This window comes from Gekko japonicus, unplaced genomic scaffold, assembly GCF_001447785.1.
Source record: "Gekko japonicus isolate JY-2015 unplaced genomic scaffold, Gekko_japonicus_V1.1 scaffold3766, whole genome shotgun sequence".
NCBI lineage: Eukaryota > Metazoa > Chordata > Lepidosauria > Squamata > Gekkonidae > Gekko > Gekko japonicus.
Genome location: NW_015169289.1, coordinates 96,068 through 112,783, shown reverse-complemented (window position 1 = coordinate 112,783; position 16,716 = coordinate 96,068). Strand labels below are relative to the sequence as shown.

Here is a 16,716-nt window from a genome sequence, read left to right as displayed (position 1 = left end):
GGGAAGGGAAAGGAGTTTGTAAGCCGCTCTGAGACTCCGAGTGAAGGGTGGGGTATAAATCCAATCTCTTCTTCTTCTGAAAAAAGGGTGCTAGGGTTGCCACTTTTCTAGACAAGATTGAGGAGCTGTTGGTCAGTGGGAAAGCTGCTCGGGAACTGTGGAACCAGCCTGTCCTGGAGGGGGTTGCGCTTCCCCTGAAGGAAAGATTTGTCGATTGGGAATGCTACTGTCTCCTGGCCTACAGTTGGAGGCTCAGAATTCCAGGAGTGGTATATAGGGGCAAAATGAACCCACAGAACAAAATCTCCCTCCCCAAGGAGATTCTTTTCTCGTTGTCTTCCGGCAACAGGTGAAGAATTTTCTGTTTTGTTTTGATGGTCCCTCACTAGGGCGAACCTAAACAGCTTGATAAAAAGTAGAGACATCACCCTGCCAACAAAAGTCCGCATGGTCAAAGCAATGGTATTCCCAGTAGTCATGTATGGCTGCGAGAGTTGGACTATAAGGAAGGCCGAGCGCAGAAGAATAGATGCTTTTGAACTATGGTGCTGGAGAAGACTCTTGAGAGTCCCTTGGACTGCAAGGAGATCAAATCGGTCAATCCTAAAAGAAATCAACCCTGACTGTTCCCTGGAAGGCCAGATAATGAAACTGAAGCTCAAATACTTTGGCCACCCAATGAGAAGGGAGCACTCACTGGAGAAGACCCTGATGCTGGGAAAGATTGAAGGTCAAAGAAGACGGGGACGGCAAAGGACGAGATGGTTAGACAGTGTCATAGATGCAACGGACATGAAGTTGAGCCAACTTCAGAGGACGGCGGAAGACAGGAGGGCCTGGCATGATCTGGTCCATGGGGTCGCAAAGAGTTGGACTCAACTGTGCGACTGAACAACAACAACACTAGGGCTGCCAATTCCTAGAGATTTGAGGGTGGAGCCTGCAGAGGGCAGGGTTTGGAGAGGGGATGGACCTCAATGGGGCACAATGCCGTAAAGTCCACCCCCCCCAAAGGCAGCCATTTTCTCCAGGGGGAAAGATTGCTGTCATCTGGAGGTCAGTTGCCATTCCGGGAAATCTCCAGATTCCCATGGAGGCTAGCAAGCAACCCTGTCTCTCACTGGGACTCCTTCCAGTTTATGTGTCTTTTTGATTTATTTATTGTCTCCAATTGTTTTGCACATATCAATATGCATTTCTAAGCTTGTTCTAGTGTTTTCTTATAGTTCATTGCCTTGGGGATCCTAAATAGGGTGCCAGGTCCCTCCTGGCAACTGGCGGAGAACTTGGGGGGAGAGCTTATCAGGAGAAAGAGAAAGGCCCGGGCCATGGCATCAATGTCGCACAGGAAGTGTCGTCATCATGCCAGCAACTTTCAGGTGATGCTCTGATATTTGGGCAAAAACTCTATGGTAAAAACAGCGCCTGCCATAGAGTTTTTGCCCAAATACCAGAGTGTCACCTAGAAGTCGCTGTCATAATGACATCACTTCCTTTGTGATGCTGGCAACATTGCCTAGGCCTTCCTCTTTCTAAGGGTAAGTCCTCCCACCAGCCAACTGATCGGAGGCTGGGGGTCAGGGCCTGGTGGCAGGGGACCCCCACACACACACTGCTACTGAAGGGGACTGGCATCTGTAATCCTAAACTGAGTGACAAGGTGGCTTAAAAATGTTTGAAACAATCAATTTAAATAATAATAATAAGAAGAAAGACAGCATGTTCACAGCCTGGGGAACTCCTACAAGATTATGACTCAGCCCTACCCCACCTTCCTGAGTAGATAAAATTACCTGCCTACCATTTTTCTTCTCACCTTGACACAGAGAGTACTCCGTCTTTCTGTGTTATACCTCTGAGGATGCTGGTCACAGCTACTAGTGAAACATCAGGCCCTACAATGCCAAGACCACGGCCACACATCCCGGCAAATCTACAGCAACTAACATCCTTATAACTGTCAGAAATTATTGTAACGAGAGATGTGTCAAAGGGAATTTGCTTATGGCTGCTAGAATCTTCATAGTGCGACTGTAGAGATCAGGAAAAGCAGGTGAAACCAAGACATTGTTCTTCGTTTTTCATACCTGGGATAATGGAAATTGTTTTTAAAGCTCTCAGCACCCGGAACATCCGAAGAACAGAGACACTGCCTAGGTTCGCAAACTCGCCCACAAACCTGTAAGATCGGAAGTTGACAAAAGAAAGAAAGAAAAGAAACGGAGATGTACAAAAGACCTACGCAGGATTCTGGGATAGACATTCTGAGACACTCAGCCGTGTTGTCAGTGCTCTGTGGTAAAATCTGGTACACTGAGAAGGGCCTAGGACAGCGATGGCGAACCTTTTAGAGACCGAGTGCCCAAACTGCGACCCCAAACCCACTTATTGATCGCAAAGTGCCAACACGGCAATTTAACTTGAATACTGAGGTTTTACTTTAGAAAAAACACAACTCATACATTAACTTAAGGTGATCCAAACAAAGTAAGGAAAGCAATCCCAAAGGCTTTCATTTACTTAAAATTATTTGGCAGAGAATTCGACACTTTAATGAGGGTCTGGGCCTGGCTGGGGCTATGGCACGCATGCCCACAGAGAGGGTCTGGGCCTGGCTGGGGCTATGGCACGCATGCCCACCCGTGCCATAGGTTCGCCACCACTGGTGGAAACTCCGGGAGATTTGAGGATGGAGCCTGGGGAGGACAGGGACCTCAGTGGGGGACAATGCCAGAGAGTCCACCCTCCGAAGCAGCCATTGGCCACCAGGAGGGGATGGGTGGGGTAGGGTTGCCAGATCCAGGTTGGGAAACTCCTGGAGATTTGGGGGTGGAGCCTGGGGAGGACGGGGACCTCAGTGGGGGACAATGCCAGAGAGTCCACCCTCCAAAGTATTCATTGGCCACGAGGAGGGGATGGGTGGGGTAGGGTTGCCAGATCCAGGTTGGGAAACTCCTGGAGGTTTTTGGGTGGAGCCTGGGGAGGACAGGGACCTCATTGGGGGACAATGCCAGAGAGTCCACCCTCCAAAGCAGCCATTGGCCACCAAGAGGGGATGGGTGGGGTAGGGTTGCCAGATACAGGTTGGGAAACTCCTGGAGGTTTGGGGGTGGCGCCTGGGGAGGACGGGGACCTCATTGGGGGACAATGCCAGAGAGCCCACCCTCCAAAGCATCACATGAACACATGAAGCTGACTTGTACTGAATGAGACCCTTGGTCCATCAAGGTCAGTATTGTCAACTCTGACTGGCAGTGCCTCATCCCCCAAGAGTGGGTGGGGGATCTCCTGCTTTTGGGGGCTTCTGCCAACCACTGGTAAGCTGGCTGGTGGTGTAAAACCCGCCCCCAAACAGCAATGTTGCGTGGTGACATCCCCAACGTGATGATGTCATGCGGAAGTGTCATCGCTGAGGACGTTGTGCAGCAATGCTCTAGTTTTGGGGCAAAGCTGTATGGTTTGAGTGCGATTTTACCATAGAGTTGTGCCTTCAAACCAGAGTGTCGCTGTGCAATGTCCCCGACATGATGATGTCACTTCTGCTGTTTGGGGTGGAGCCCAGTGTTCCCTCTAAGCTGAGTTAGTGTGAGCTAGCTCACAGTTTTTTTGCCTCTGGCTCATGCATTTTTGTCTTAGCTCAGGCAGGCTGGCTCCAGAGCCAACTAATTGATGCAGCAGCCAAATCACCTGCTCACAACTTTAATGCCAGCAACTCCCAAAGTAGAATTTTGGCTCATGGGACTCCACAGCTTAGAGGGAACATTGGTGGAGCCCCACCTCACCCTCAGAAGGCTCCCTCCCACCCACCACCAGCGCATTATTGAGACCTGGCGAACCCTACTTTAAAAAAAAATTATGACCACAATTCTACATTTACATGTTATAAAATATCAAGTAAAAAAGAACAGGAAGTCACTAAAAAAAACCAGACGAACAAAAATACAATAAGTACTAAAAACCTAATACAATACATATTCAAAACCGGAAGATCTCAAAATCTTTGTAATCTTGCCATTTTTAAGTGCCTGTAAACATACCGGAAAGTTGGCAACCCAAGGTGGATCGCAGGATGGGCAGGATTTGGGGAAGGGAGGAACCCCAGTGGGGTATATCATGCCATCAAGTTAGAGCTGCCAACCTCCAGGGGGTAATGAATCATATTTCTTCATCACTTTATTTCTTCGTCACTTTATACTTCTTCATATTTCTTCATCACTTTATACATCACTTTATACACACAACGGGAACTGCATATAATACCGTTTCACATAACAGCTTTTTCTAAGTGTGCCGTGTGAATGCCATTAGTTTAGTAATGGTTAGTTAACTAATGGTTAGTTAACTAATGGTATTCACGCAGCATACTTAGAAGAAGCGGTTACGTGAAACGGTATTATATGCAATTCCCGTTGTGTGGATGCGTATATTTTTATAAAGTGATGAAGAAATACGATTCACTACGTAATAGTCTAAATATATTTTCATAATATAATCTCACAGTTGTTTTGTTATTATTTGCATCCTTCCCGTGATCCGTCTGTTGTTTCTACAAAACCTTCAGGGGGTGGCTGGAGGTCTCCTGGGATTGCAACCAATCCAGGCAACAGGGATCTGTTCCCCTGGAGAAAACGGCTACTCTGGAAGGTGGACTCTGTGGTATGATACTCCATGAAGTCCCTCCCCTCCCCAGACCCCCCCCTCCTCAGGCTCCACCCCCAAAATCTCCAGGTATTTCCCAACCCAGAGCTGGCAACCCTACATAGAGTCCACCTTCCAAAGTTGCCACTTTCTCCAGGGGAACTGATCTCTGTAGCCGGGAGATGAGTTGCAGTCCCAGATCTCCAGGCCCCACCTGGAGGCTGGCAAGCTTATGAGGCCCCATCAGGAGGCTGGCAACCCGAATTACAACCCTCAGGTAGTATTGGCACACAGACCACCCTGGTAGGAGAACTGCATATACACAGGGCTTTTTTTGTAGAAAAGGCCCATCAGGAACTCATTAGCATAAAAGGCCATACCCAACAGCAGGAACCCATTAGTATATTTGGCCACACCCCTGACAGCACAGCTCATTTTGCATATTAGGCCACACCCCCGTGTTGCCAGAAGTGTGGTCATCCAGCCACACCCACCGTTTGCTTCTTATTCTCTTTACCTTGTTTGTTGTCAAAACCCAGGGCTTTTTGCATGTTAGGCCACACACCCCTAATTGTAGCCAATCCGAATGAGTTTCTGCTGTTGGGTGTGGCCTATTATGCTAATGAGTTCCTGCTGGGTGTGGCCAACTTGGGAGCCAGCCGGAACTCCGTTCCTGTGCGTTCCTGCCCCCAAATAGCCCTGCATATACATAATAATTCACATTACATGATATTAAAGGCATAAAACTGATCGTTCTGAAATACTCTTTTCAGCCACCGCAGTCAACCTTCCCAGAGGCAGCGGGATCCATGTGACTCCCTGGCCTGCTGGCAGGTTTTCTAAAAGCACTCTCACTCACGCCATCACGATAACGGTGAAATCCAGCCAGTTCCACGGGTCGCGGAGGAAGGTAAACTCATTCAGGCAGAAGCCTCTTGCCAATATTTTGATGATCGATTCGAAAGTGTAAATGCCCGTGAAAGTGTACCTGGGGAGTAAGAGCAGGCACAGAGACCGAGTTAACACAGCAGTCGAGGGAACACCAACTCACTGAGCCAGTTCACTTTCCATTCCACAGCTGCCAACGCCAACTCTTGGCAGGAGAAGTCCTGGAGATTTAGAGGTAGGGTTTGGGGAGGGGGAGGTCCTCCATGAGGCATAATGCCACAGCGTCCACCCTCCGAAGCCACCATTTTCTCCAGGGGAACTGATCTCTGTAGTCTGGGGATCAGTGGTAATTCCAGGAGATTTCCAGGCCCCGCCTGGAGGTTGGCAACCTTAATTTAAACAGCGGCCAATGACTCTACAGCTCATAAAACAATGGGAAATGGTTTTGCAAGTGGTTGGGAATCGGTTCTGTTCTGCCACAGGGTAATGATAGACTCATAGAGTTGGAAGGGACCTCCAGGGTCATCTAGTCCAACCCCCTGCACAATGCAGGGAATTCAGAAATACCTCCCCCCACATGCCCCCAGTGACCCCTGTTCCCTCTAAGCTGAGTTAGTGTGAGCTAGCTCACAGTTTTTTAGCCTCCGGCTCACACATTTTTGTCTCCGCTCAGGAAGGAATGGCTCCAGAGCAAACTAATTTATGCAGTAGCCAAATCACTTGCTCACAACTTTAATGCCAGTAGCTCATAAAGTAGAATTTTTGCTCACAAGACTCCACAGCTTAGAGGGAACATTGCCAGTGACCCCTGTTCCATGCCCAGAAGATGACAAAAAAAGTGAGATTAAAAAATTGTAAGAAGAGGAAGAAGAAGAAGAGATTGGATTTATACCCCGCCCTTCACTTAGAGTCTCAGAGCGGCTTACAAACTCCTTTCCCTTCCCCTCCCCACAACAGACACCCTGTGAGGTGGGTGGGGCTGAGAGAACTCTTGACAGAAACTGCTCTTTTTCAAGGACAGCTGTGCCAGAGCTTGTGACTGACCCAAGGTCACATCAGCAGGTGCAAGTGGAGGAGTGGGGAATCAAACCCGGTTCACCCAGATTAGAGTCCGCGCACTTAACCACTGCACCAAACTGGCTTCTCCGGGGAAGGGGGGGTTGTATAAAGATTCCTGGTGCATTTGGAAATGTATTTTTTCTCAGAGGTTTTAAATCAACTAGTTGCTCAGCCACTCGGTAACACTGCCTGATAAACCTTCCTTTTTCACTGTGCCGAAGTCAAGGCATTAAGTTCTGTCCAACCCATTTTATGACGAGGACTCCTATATAACTGATGAACTAAAAGTCCTACAGGGGGATTCTGCGCTGGCTTCTCCCACCGTTTGACCAAACCCACGTTGGAACAGCTCCCCACAACAGACACCCTGTGAGGTGGGTGGGGCTGAGAGAACTCTGACACAAACTGCTCTTTTTCAAGGACAGCTGTGCCAGAGCTTGTGACTGACCCAAGGTCACATCAGCAGGTGCAAGTGGAGGAGTGGGGAATCAAACCCGGTTCACCCAGATTAGAGTCCGCGCACTTAACCACTGCACCAAACTGGCTTCTCCGGGGAAGGGGGGGTTGTATAAAGATTCCTGGTGCATTTGGAAATGTATTTTTTCTCAGAGGTTTTAAATCAACTAGTTGCTCAGCCACTCGGTAACACTGCCTGATAAACCTTCCTTTTTCACTGTGCCGAAGTCAAGGCATTAAGTTCTGTCCAACCCATTTTATGATGAGGACTCCTACAAAAACTGATGAACTAAAAATCCTACAGGGTGATTCTGCGCTGGCTTCTCCCGCCGTCGTTTGACCAAACCCACGTTGGAACAGAAATTCCCCTCTGCATTGCATGCTGCTTTCACTTTCCTTGATAATCAGATGTTATGGTGTCCTCTGCACTGCATGCCGCTTTCACTTGCTTTGACCTTTGGGTTTTATGGTACCCTCCACTCTCCATGCCGTTTTTGCTTTCTTTGATCATCGGGTTTTATGGTACCTTCTGCATAGATTCATGGCCGTTCCCGATGACTCCGAGGTGCGGAGGCCAGGGGGGGGGGCCTGGAATGATCAGGTAGCCATTTAAATGCCTCCCCATCCCTTCCCCGGCCTGTCCAAGGGCCGGCTTGCCTGGACTCCCCACAGCCGCGGGGCACCCAGGCAAGCCAAGGGAAGGCATGGGGATGTGGCCTTTTTGCTAATGAGCTCCATTGTCAGGGGTGTGGCCCAATATGCTAATGAGTTTCTGCTGTTGGGTGTGGCCTATTACACTAATGAGTTTCTGCTGGGCTTTTTCTACAAAAAAAGCCCTGGCCCCGGGGCATTTGAATGTGGTTTTGAGCGGCACCTTTTCCTCCGGGTTGAGAAAACGTGGAGCGAATGCTAGATGCGGAATAGCCCATAATCAGGTGGCTGTCCTGTGTGCGTGAGTGTGAAGGGCCGTCAAGTGACTTCCGATTTACAGTGACCCTATGAATGAATGACCTCCAAAACGTCTCATCCCTAACAGCCTTGCTCTGGTCTTGCAAACTGAGGGCCTTTGTGGCTTCCTGGATGGAGTCCATCCCTCTCACGTTGAGTCTTCCTCTTTTCCGGCTGCCTTCCGCTTCCCCTCGCATGATTGTCTCTCCCAGGGACTCTGGTCTTCTCATAGTGTGAACAAAGTACGACAGCCTCACTTTATGTTGTATGTTAATCTCCAGGAGACAGATCATTGTGATCTAAGCTGACAGCTACCTGTCAGCAGGTGTTTGGAGAGAGCAAGTTCCAACCGGTTTAGACTGGCACTGGACAGTGTGCGGTCACAGTGACTCAGCATGACTCTGATTGGCGGAACTTTGTATATAAGTCATTGCACAGTTGCCATGTATCTTCTTCTCTCTGTGATGTATGCCTGGCGAAGCACTTTGTGAATATTGTGAATAAACCCTTGTACATAGTGTACCACTGGACTGCGTTATTGTGGTTACTATAAGGGGCTTCACAGCAAGAACTGCAGTGAAAGCTGGTAAGGCTGGGAAGCCCTAAGGGTCTGGCTTGGATAGTCACACACGCTTAGCACAACACTTTAGTCATTTCAGCTTCTAGGGAGAGTTCGGTCTTGAGTCGATCTAAACAGCTATCCTAGCAAACAGCAATACAGAGAAGCATTGACCCAAATAGATGTTGGGAATTCGATGTTCCCTCTAAGCTGTGGGGTCTTGTGAGCAAAAAATTGTACTTTGTGAGTTACTGGCATTAAAGTGGTGAGCGAGCGATTTGGCTACTTCACTGCCACAGGAAGTGGTGGCGGCTACAAGCATGGATGGCTTCAAAAGGGAATTAGATGAGCATATGGAGCAGAGGTCCATCAGTGGCTATTAGCCACAAGGTATAGATAGGGGCTCTGGGGCAAGGGATGCTCTGTCTTCTTGGTGCTTGGGGGGGGGTCAACAGTGGGAGGGCTTCTAATGTCCTGGCCCCACTGGTGGACCTCCTGATGGCACTGGTATTTCTGGCCACTGTGTGACACAGAGTGTTGGACTGGATGGGCCTTGGCCTGATCCAACATTGGCATCTCTTATGTTCTTATGTTCTTATGTAAATTAGTTTGCTCTGGGGCCATCCTTCCTGAGCTAAGACAAAAATGTGTGAGCCGGAGGCTAAAAAACTGTGAGCTGGCTCACACTAACTCAGCTTAGAGGGAACACTGGTTGGGATATGGCAAGATCTGTATTTCAGTCATTATAGGGTTAACATATTTGTTACGATTCTACCAGAGACCTGACCTGGAAGGGCAACGGGGCTCAGAGCCAATCCTGTATGTTATTGGGTGTGTTTGAGAAACTGATTGGGTGGTTTTTAATTTACCAGTGTGTGGGTTGGCCAATGAGCTTGGGCTTCTTTCTGAGCCCGTTGGGGAGGGCGAGGTATAAATCTAATAAATAAATAAATAAATAAATAAAATTAAGGTTCTTGAGAGGTTACTCGCTCAGCAACCTCACCCCTAGGCTTTCCCCTTTTTCCTCTTAGAGACTTATGGTATGTATTAGCCTATTTTGCTGTATGAATATGTAGTGTGTGATCAGACACAACTGCAGGTAAGTTGTGGGGGGGGGTTGCCGTTTGTTTCTTAGCAGGGGTCATTTCCTGCGGGAGCCTACAGGAGCGGAGCTCCGGCAGTAAGGATCCCAGCAGGCGGGCACATGCAACAAGCCCCGCCTCCTGCTCCCAGCAGCCCTCAGTCAGAGCAAGAAGCAGCCAGGTAAGTTGCAGAGCCCCTCCCCAGCCCACCTTCAGGTACAAGCTCTCCCTCCTCTGTGAGGGCAGATCTGTGCATTCCCCCCCCCCCAAGAGCTAGCAATCCAAAACAATCCAGTGGTACCTTTAAGACCAAGTTTTATTCAGGGACAAGCTCTCCCTCCTCTGTGAGGACAGATCTGCACATTCCCCCCCCCCAAGAGCTAGCAATCCAAAACAGTCCAGTGGAGCCTGAGTGGTGGGTGTTGCCTTCTGACACACTTCCGGTGATGTCAGGGTGTGTGGCATATGCAAATGAGTTATGCTAATGAGTTATGCTAATGAGATCCTGCACCTCTTTTTCTACGAAATGACCCCAGCTTATGTGCTTAAACGAGGAATCAATGAACTGCACCTCCGCACTGAGGGCTCCCTGTGGAGTATGCGATGATGCGCCTACTGCAAAGGGGAGGGAAACAACGGCACGGAGTCAGGATGGCCTGATCAGAGCATCCCAATGGCATGAGAGCGCGCTGGAGTGATCAGACAGAGAAGAAGAAGAAGAGGAGGAGATTGGATTCATACCCCGCCCTTCACTACCCAAAGGTGTCTCAGAGCGGCTGACAGACTCCTTTCCCTTCCCCTCCCCACAACAGACACCCTGGGAGGTGGATGGGGTTGAGAGAGCTCTGACACAAACTGCTCTTTTTCAAGGACAGCTCTTATCAGAACTACAGCTTGCCCAAGGTCATCCAGCCAGGTGCAAGTGGAGGAGTGGGGAATCAAACCCGGTTCTCCCAGATTAGAGTCCGTACACTTAACCACTACACCAAACAGGGGAAAGTCCGTCCATGGCCCATTGCAACCTGTTTACTACCAAATTTCTCCCAGTGCCTTTTAACTCCGCTTCTGCAATGGAGCAGAACAGGTTGCCAGCAGCTGCAGGGCGCTTCCCAGATGTTGTCGTCTGATTGCACCCTTTAAATCCCGGCATTCGTGCCTATGTCAGGTCTAATTGTGCATATGATCGCAGCCCTAGCCTCCGTGCCTTATTTACCCAACAACAGAAGGCAGTTGTCTTTAGGATTTGTCACAAAACTGTGTGTACCCTGGTAAAGGGGTGGGGTTGAGAGTGACTCGGGAGCAGAACACGGGCTTGGCAGGAAGCTGACCCACGCTCGATCCGATACATCAGGATCATATGCCGTATCTCTTAAGAACATAAGAGACGCCAATGTTGGATCAGGCCAAAGGCCCATCCAGTCCAACACTCTGTGTCACACAGTGGCCAGAAATACCAGGTGCCATCAGGAGGTCCACCAGTGGGGCCAGGACATTAGAAGCCCTCCCACTGTTGACCCCCCCCCAAGCACCAAGAAGACAGAGCATCCCTTGCCCCAGAGCCCCAACTATACCTTGTGGCTAACAGCCACTGATGGACCTCTGCTCCATATGCTTATCTAATTCCCTTTTGAAGCTGTCCATGCTTGTAGCCACCACCACTTCCTGTGGCAGTGAATTCCAAGTGTTAATCACTCTTTGGGTGAAGAAGTACTTCCTTTTATCCGTTCTAACCCGACCGCTCAGCAATTTCATGGAGTGCCCACGAGTTCTTGCATTGTGAGAAAGGGAGAAAAGTACCTCTATCTCTACCTGCTCTTTCCCATGCATAATCTGATAAACCTCAATCATGTCACCCCTTGGTCGTCTTTTCTCCAAGCTAAAGAGCCCTAAGCGCCTTAACCTTTCCTCATAGGGAAAGTGTTCCAACCCTTTTATCATTCGAGTTGCCCTTTTCTGCACTTTTCCCAAAGCTATAATATATATTATATATTAATGTATTAGAAGAGCCGAAGAAGAGAAGGAACGAAAGACACGACCCACAGAGATACTCACTCCACATTTTTAGACCACCTGGTTTCTTCGGTTGATTCTGGCGTTTCCGAGAGAGCCATGAAGACACAGTTCGTGAAAATGGTGATCATGATGAACCAGGTAAACAATGTAGGTCACGAGAGTTAAGGAAAGCAATGTTTTGTGGAAACTTTACTGAGACTTGCTGGGGCGTTGGCCTTCTCCGGTTCTTCTCGTTTTGATTTGATGGAAGAAGAAGAAGAGGAGGAGGAGATTTGATTTATACCCCGCCCTTCACAACCCAAAGGAGTCTCAGAGCGGCTTACAAACTCCTTTCCCTTCCCCTCCCCACAACAGACACCCTGTGAGGTAGGTGGGGCTGAGAGAGCTCTTGACAGAAACTGCTCTTTTTTCAAGAACAGCTCTTATCAGAACTAGGGCTTGCCCAAGGTCATCCAGTCAGGTGCAAGTGGAGGAGTGGGGAATCAAACCCGGTTCTCCCAGATTAGAGTCCACGCACTTGACCACTACACCAAACTGGCAAATGTTATCCACACAAATATTCATGTGGGTCAACTTCCTGCATCGCTCCCTGGCGGCTCAGCTATCGGTCGGGTTGCCAACTGTGGATTGGGAAATACTTGTAGATTTGGTGGAGCCATGGGAGAGCAGGGTTTGAGGAGGGAAGGGAAGGGACCTCGGGGGGGGGGATATAGTGCCATAGAGTCAACCCCTCAAAGAAATCTATTCACGGACTTCATTTATTAAGGTTCCCAGACTCCCGCTGGGGGCAGAGGATTCCCTGCTTAGGTGGCCAGTGGAGGGGGAAATTGTGCCCAAATGTAGCATCCTGATGTGCTGATGTCACTCTCTGTCCACCTGGAAGTAACGTTAATGTATTACCGGGGAATGCTGGGGACATGCCGGTATTTGGGCAAAACTCAGTGGTTAAGACGCTGAATTGCAGGCCGGAAGGTCGGTAGTTCAGCAGTTTGAGACCCGAGTGCCACATGATGGAGTGAGCACCCGTCTCTGGCCCCAGCTCATGCCAACCTAGCAGTTCGAAAGCAAGAAATTGCAAGTAGATAAATAGGTTCCACTTCAGTGGGAAGGTAACAGCGTCCCATGCGCCTTGGCATCTAGTCATGCCGGCCACATGACCATGGAAATGCCTTCGGACAGCGCTGGCTCTTTGGCTTTGAAACGGAGATGAGCACCGCAACCCTAGAGTCAGATTTGACTGGCTTTTGTGCAAGGGAAACCTTTACCTTTTACCTTTGTTGTTCAGTCGCACAGTCGAGTCCGACTCTTCGCGACCCCATGGACCAGATCACGCCAGGCCCTCCTGTCTCCCGCTGTCCTCTGAAGTTGGCTCAATTTCATGTTCGTTGCATCTATGACATTGTCTAACCATCTCATCCTTTGCCATCCCCATCTTCTTTCACCTTCAATCTTTCCCAGCATCAGGGTCTTCTCCAGTGAGTGCTTCCTTCTCATTTGGTGGCCAAAGTATTTGAGCTTCAGTTTCATTATCTGGCCTTCCAGGGAACAGTCAGGGCTGATTTCTTTTAGGATTGACTGATTTGATCGTCTTGCCGTCCAAGGAACTCTCAAGAGTCTCCTCCAGCACCGTAGTTCTAACGTACCTATTCTTCGGCGCTCAGCCTTTCACCTTTACCTATGCCCAAATGCCAGAGCATCGCTGGCTTTGCTGGTGACGTGTAACTTCCAGTGCACAAAGAAAGTGACATCAGTGTTTCTTCAGCGATGTTCGTGCATCACCACCAAGGGCCCCTGCCACCCAATAAGTCCCCCCCGCCAGTGTTCCCTCTAAGCTGAGTTAGTGTGAGCTAGCTCACGGTTTTTTAGCCTCCGGCTCACACATTTTTATCTTAGCTCAGGAAGGATGGCTCCAGAGCAAACTAACTTATGCAGTAGCCAAATCACTCGCTCATAATTTTAATGCCAGTAGCTCACAGAGTAGAATTTTTGCTCACAAGACTCCACAACTTAGAGGGAACATTGCCCCCCGCCCCCTGCTAATTGCCAGAGAGGACCTGATAACGTTATGATTCGTACCCCACCTTTTCCTCCCACGAGGACCCAGCGCTGGTTATGTTCTTCTCCTCTCCTCCCTTTTACCCTCACAATAATCTTGTGAAGTAGGCTGAGAGCATGCGACTGGCCCAAGGCTACCCAGCAAGCTTCCATGGCAGACAGGGGATTCGAACCCGGGGTTTCCAGATCCTAGACTCACGCTCTATCTGCTACACCACACTGGCTCGAAAGGACACAAATGTGGCACTTTGTTACCTTGTTGAAGGCTTAGCTTCTACTGGAGTTTGGTATTTCAATGTCTCTTGGTGAGAAGGTGGCCTGCTAATTCATTACGAACAGTAATACAGAATAGAGGCCGCTTCTAAAAGGACCTTTCTCAAAATTTTGATTGGCTCAGTATTGTCATGCTGGTGTACTAGTTTGAAAAGCTTTGGAAATTTTAAAATAACTCCATGATGCCCCTCAAACTCGGTATCATCCAGTGAAATTGACTGGCAGTAGATTCAGGACACATGAAAGCGGTACCTCTTACAATGTCTAACTAGCTTAAAGGTAAAGGTAAAGGTTCCCTTGCTCGAAAGCCAGTCGAATCCGACTCTAGGGTTGCGGTGCTCATCTCCGTTTTAAAGCCGAAGAGCCAGCGCTGTCCGAAGACGTTTCCGTGGTCATGTGGCCGGCATGACTAAACACAAATGGTGTTACCTTCCCACCGAAGTGGTACCTATTTATCTACTATGCAATTTCTTGCTTTCGAACTGCTAGGTTGGCAGGAGCTGGAACGAGAGACGGGAGCTCACTCCGTCATGCGGCACACTCGGGTCTCGAACTGCTGAACTACCGACCTTCCACAGCCTGCAGTTCAGCGTCTTAACCACTTGAGCCACCGCAGCTCCTCTAACTAGCTTAGGTGTCTTTAAAGAGGAACTTTCCTTGGAATAGGTTGATCAGCAACAATAACGTAATTTGGTATGTTAGACTGGAACATACCTCTCCAGTCTGGGGACAGGGGAGGTAACTCTACACTGCCAGCCACCCCACTTCCAAGAAGAAGTTGCTGTAAGGTCACTTCCATGCTTGAGAGGAGACCGGTGGAGCGGTCTCAGTTAATTACTCTCAGCGTTCCACAAGTAAGGATACATCTGCCCACCAATCTCCAATTTTGACATTTATTTCCTTCACTATGTTTTCCCTCTGGAAGTAAACCCTAATCAAATGGTAACCATATAAACTAAGCTTGTTATTCCTGTTTGGTCCTTGAATCTGTTAAACATGTTCAATTATGCTGTACCCTAATTTACTGCTCACCCTCTACCTCTATGTATGGACTGGTCATTTCCATTTCATTGTATCTGAAGAAGTGTGCAGGCACATAACCACTTATCCCTTGAATAAAACTCTGTTAGTCTTAAAGGTGCCCCTGGACTCGAACTTTGTTCCGATCAACAACTGTTAGTCATGAGAACAAAATGGAGCCTCCATGTTGAAAAGCAGCAGGCCTCTGAAGGACAGGGGCTATGGACCAACACCAGTGGCGGTCCATCACCTTCATGCTCATAAGTATTTGGCCGGCTACTGATGGAGACAGGATGCTGAATTAGGACAAGGCCTAGGGTGAGCTGCAGAACCCTTCAGAAGTTCTCAAGGCAAAGGATATGGATGTACCAGAAGTTTGATCACCTTCCGTCTGAGCGAATGAAAAGGGCTGAAGATGTACAAAGCACGTGTGGCTGTAAACCGGAAGATGGTCTTCCCTTTGTTCAACACCAAAAACGTCTGTGGAGAAAATACATTCACTGGCAGTGCTAACATTAGGTAAGGTAGTGCATTCCATCAAGAAGAAGAAGAAGAAGAGGAAGAGGAGGAGGAGGAGGAGGAAGAAGAAGAGGAAGAAGAAGAAGTAGAAGAAGAAGAAGAAGAGGAAGAAGAAGAGGAGGAAGAAGAAGAGGAAGAAGAAGAAGAAGAAGAAGAAGAAGAAGTAGTAGTAGTAGTAGTAGTAGTAGTAGTAGTAGTAGAAGAGGAGGAGGAGGAGTTGGTTTTAATACCCCACTTTTCTCTTCTACAAGGGGTCTCAAAGTGGCTTACAATTGCCTTTCCTTCCTCCACCCTCTCTTTTCCTGTAAGTAGGGCCTGAGGAGATTCTATTCCGTTGTTTCTGAAGAAGTGTCATTGCACACAAAAGCTTATACTTTCAATAAAAACTCTGTTGGTCTTGCATGAGCCACTGAGCTCAAACTTTGTTCTCCCCACAGCAGACACCCTGGAAGGTGGGTGGGGCTGAGAGAGTTCTCAGAGAGAGCTGTGACTGGCCCAAGGTCACCCAGCAGGCTTCATGTGGAGGAGTGGGGAATCAAACCCAGTTCTCCAGACTAGAGTCCTCCGCTTTTAACCACTACTCCACGCCGGCTCCCAGTTTGGGAGAACAAGGTGTCATTAAATATCAAGGCACTCAAGCCATCCCTCATGGGGTTGACAGGACAAGAGAGAAGCAGAGGTAGTCTTTATCTAGTCCAACCCTTTGCGTTGCAACCCTGGTCTCCGAGGTGACCTCACATCCAAGCTAACCAAGGCCGACCTCGCTTAGCTTCCAAGATCTAACAACCTCAGGCTAGTCTTTCCGTTCTGGCTGCCACCGTGGCTGACCAGAGAAGACTTCAGCCCAGCTTCATAAGACTTCTACTTTAAGACCCTCCATGTCATACCCCTCACACCCTGGAGACTTCATAGTCCCCCTCCCTCAATGTGTCAGATTCGCACACGCTCATGCACAGGCAAACGTAGACTGCTGCGAGCATCTGCTTGGCATGCAGAAGATCCCGGGTCCAGACCCCGGTATCTCCACTGAAAAAGGACCAGGCCAGTAGGTGACGAGAAAGACCTGTGCCCGAGACACCAGAGAGCCGCTGCCAGTCTGTGCAGACAAGACTGACCAAGGGTCTGATTCAGGAAAGAAGAAGAAGAAGAAGAAGAAGAAGAAGAAGAAGAAGAAGAAGAAGAAGAAGAAGAAGAAGAAGAAGAAGA

At 48.9% G+C, this 16,716-nt stretch overlaps 1 protein-coding gene across 1 annotated transcript in view; it reads right to left on the bottom strand.

Annotated features, from left to right (window-relative positions):
- LOC107114972 (sodium channel protein type 5 subunit alpha-like) overlaps positions 1-16,716 on the bottom strand; it is a gene marked incomplete at its 3' end in the record, with an annotated part of 30,020 nt that overhangs the window by 11,533 nt on the left and 1,771 nt on the right. Inside the window, exons 2-5 of the mRNA XM_015416579.1 lie at positions 15,353-15,471; positions 11,683-11,790; positions 5,498-5,626; positions 2,088-2,179 (exon numbers count right to left, since the gene is read on the bottom strand). Of these exons, the coding sequence (XP_015272065.1) occupies positions 2,088-2,179; positions 5,498-5,626; positions 11,683-11,790; positions 15,353-15,471 (448 nt within the window). The remainder of the gene's footprint in view (positions 1-2,087; positions 2,180-5,497; positions 5,627-11,682; positions 11,791-15,352; positions 15,472-16,716) is intronic.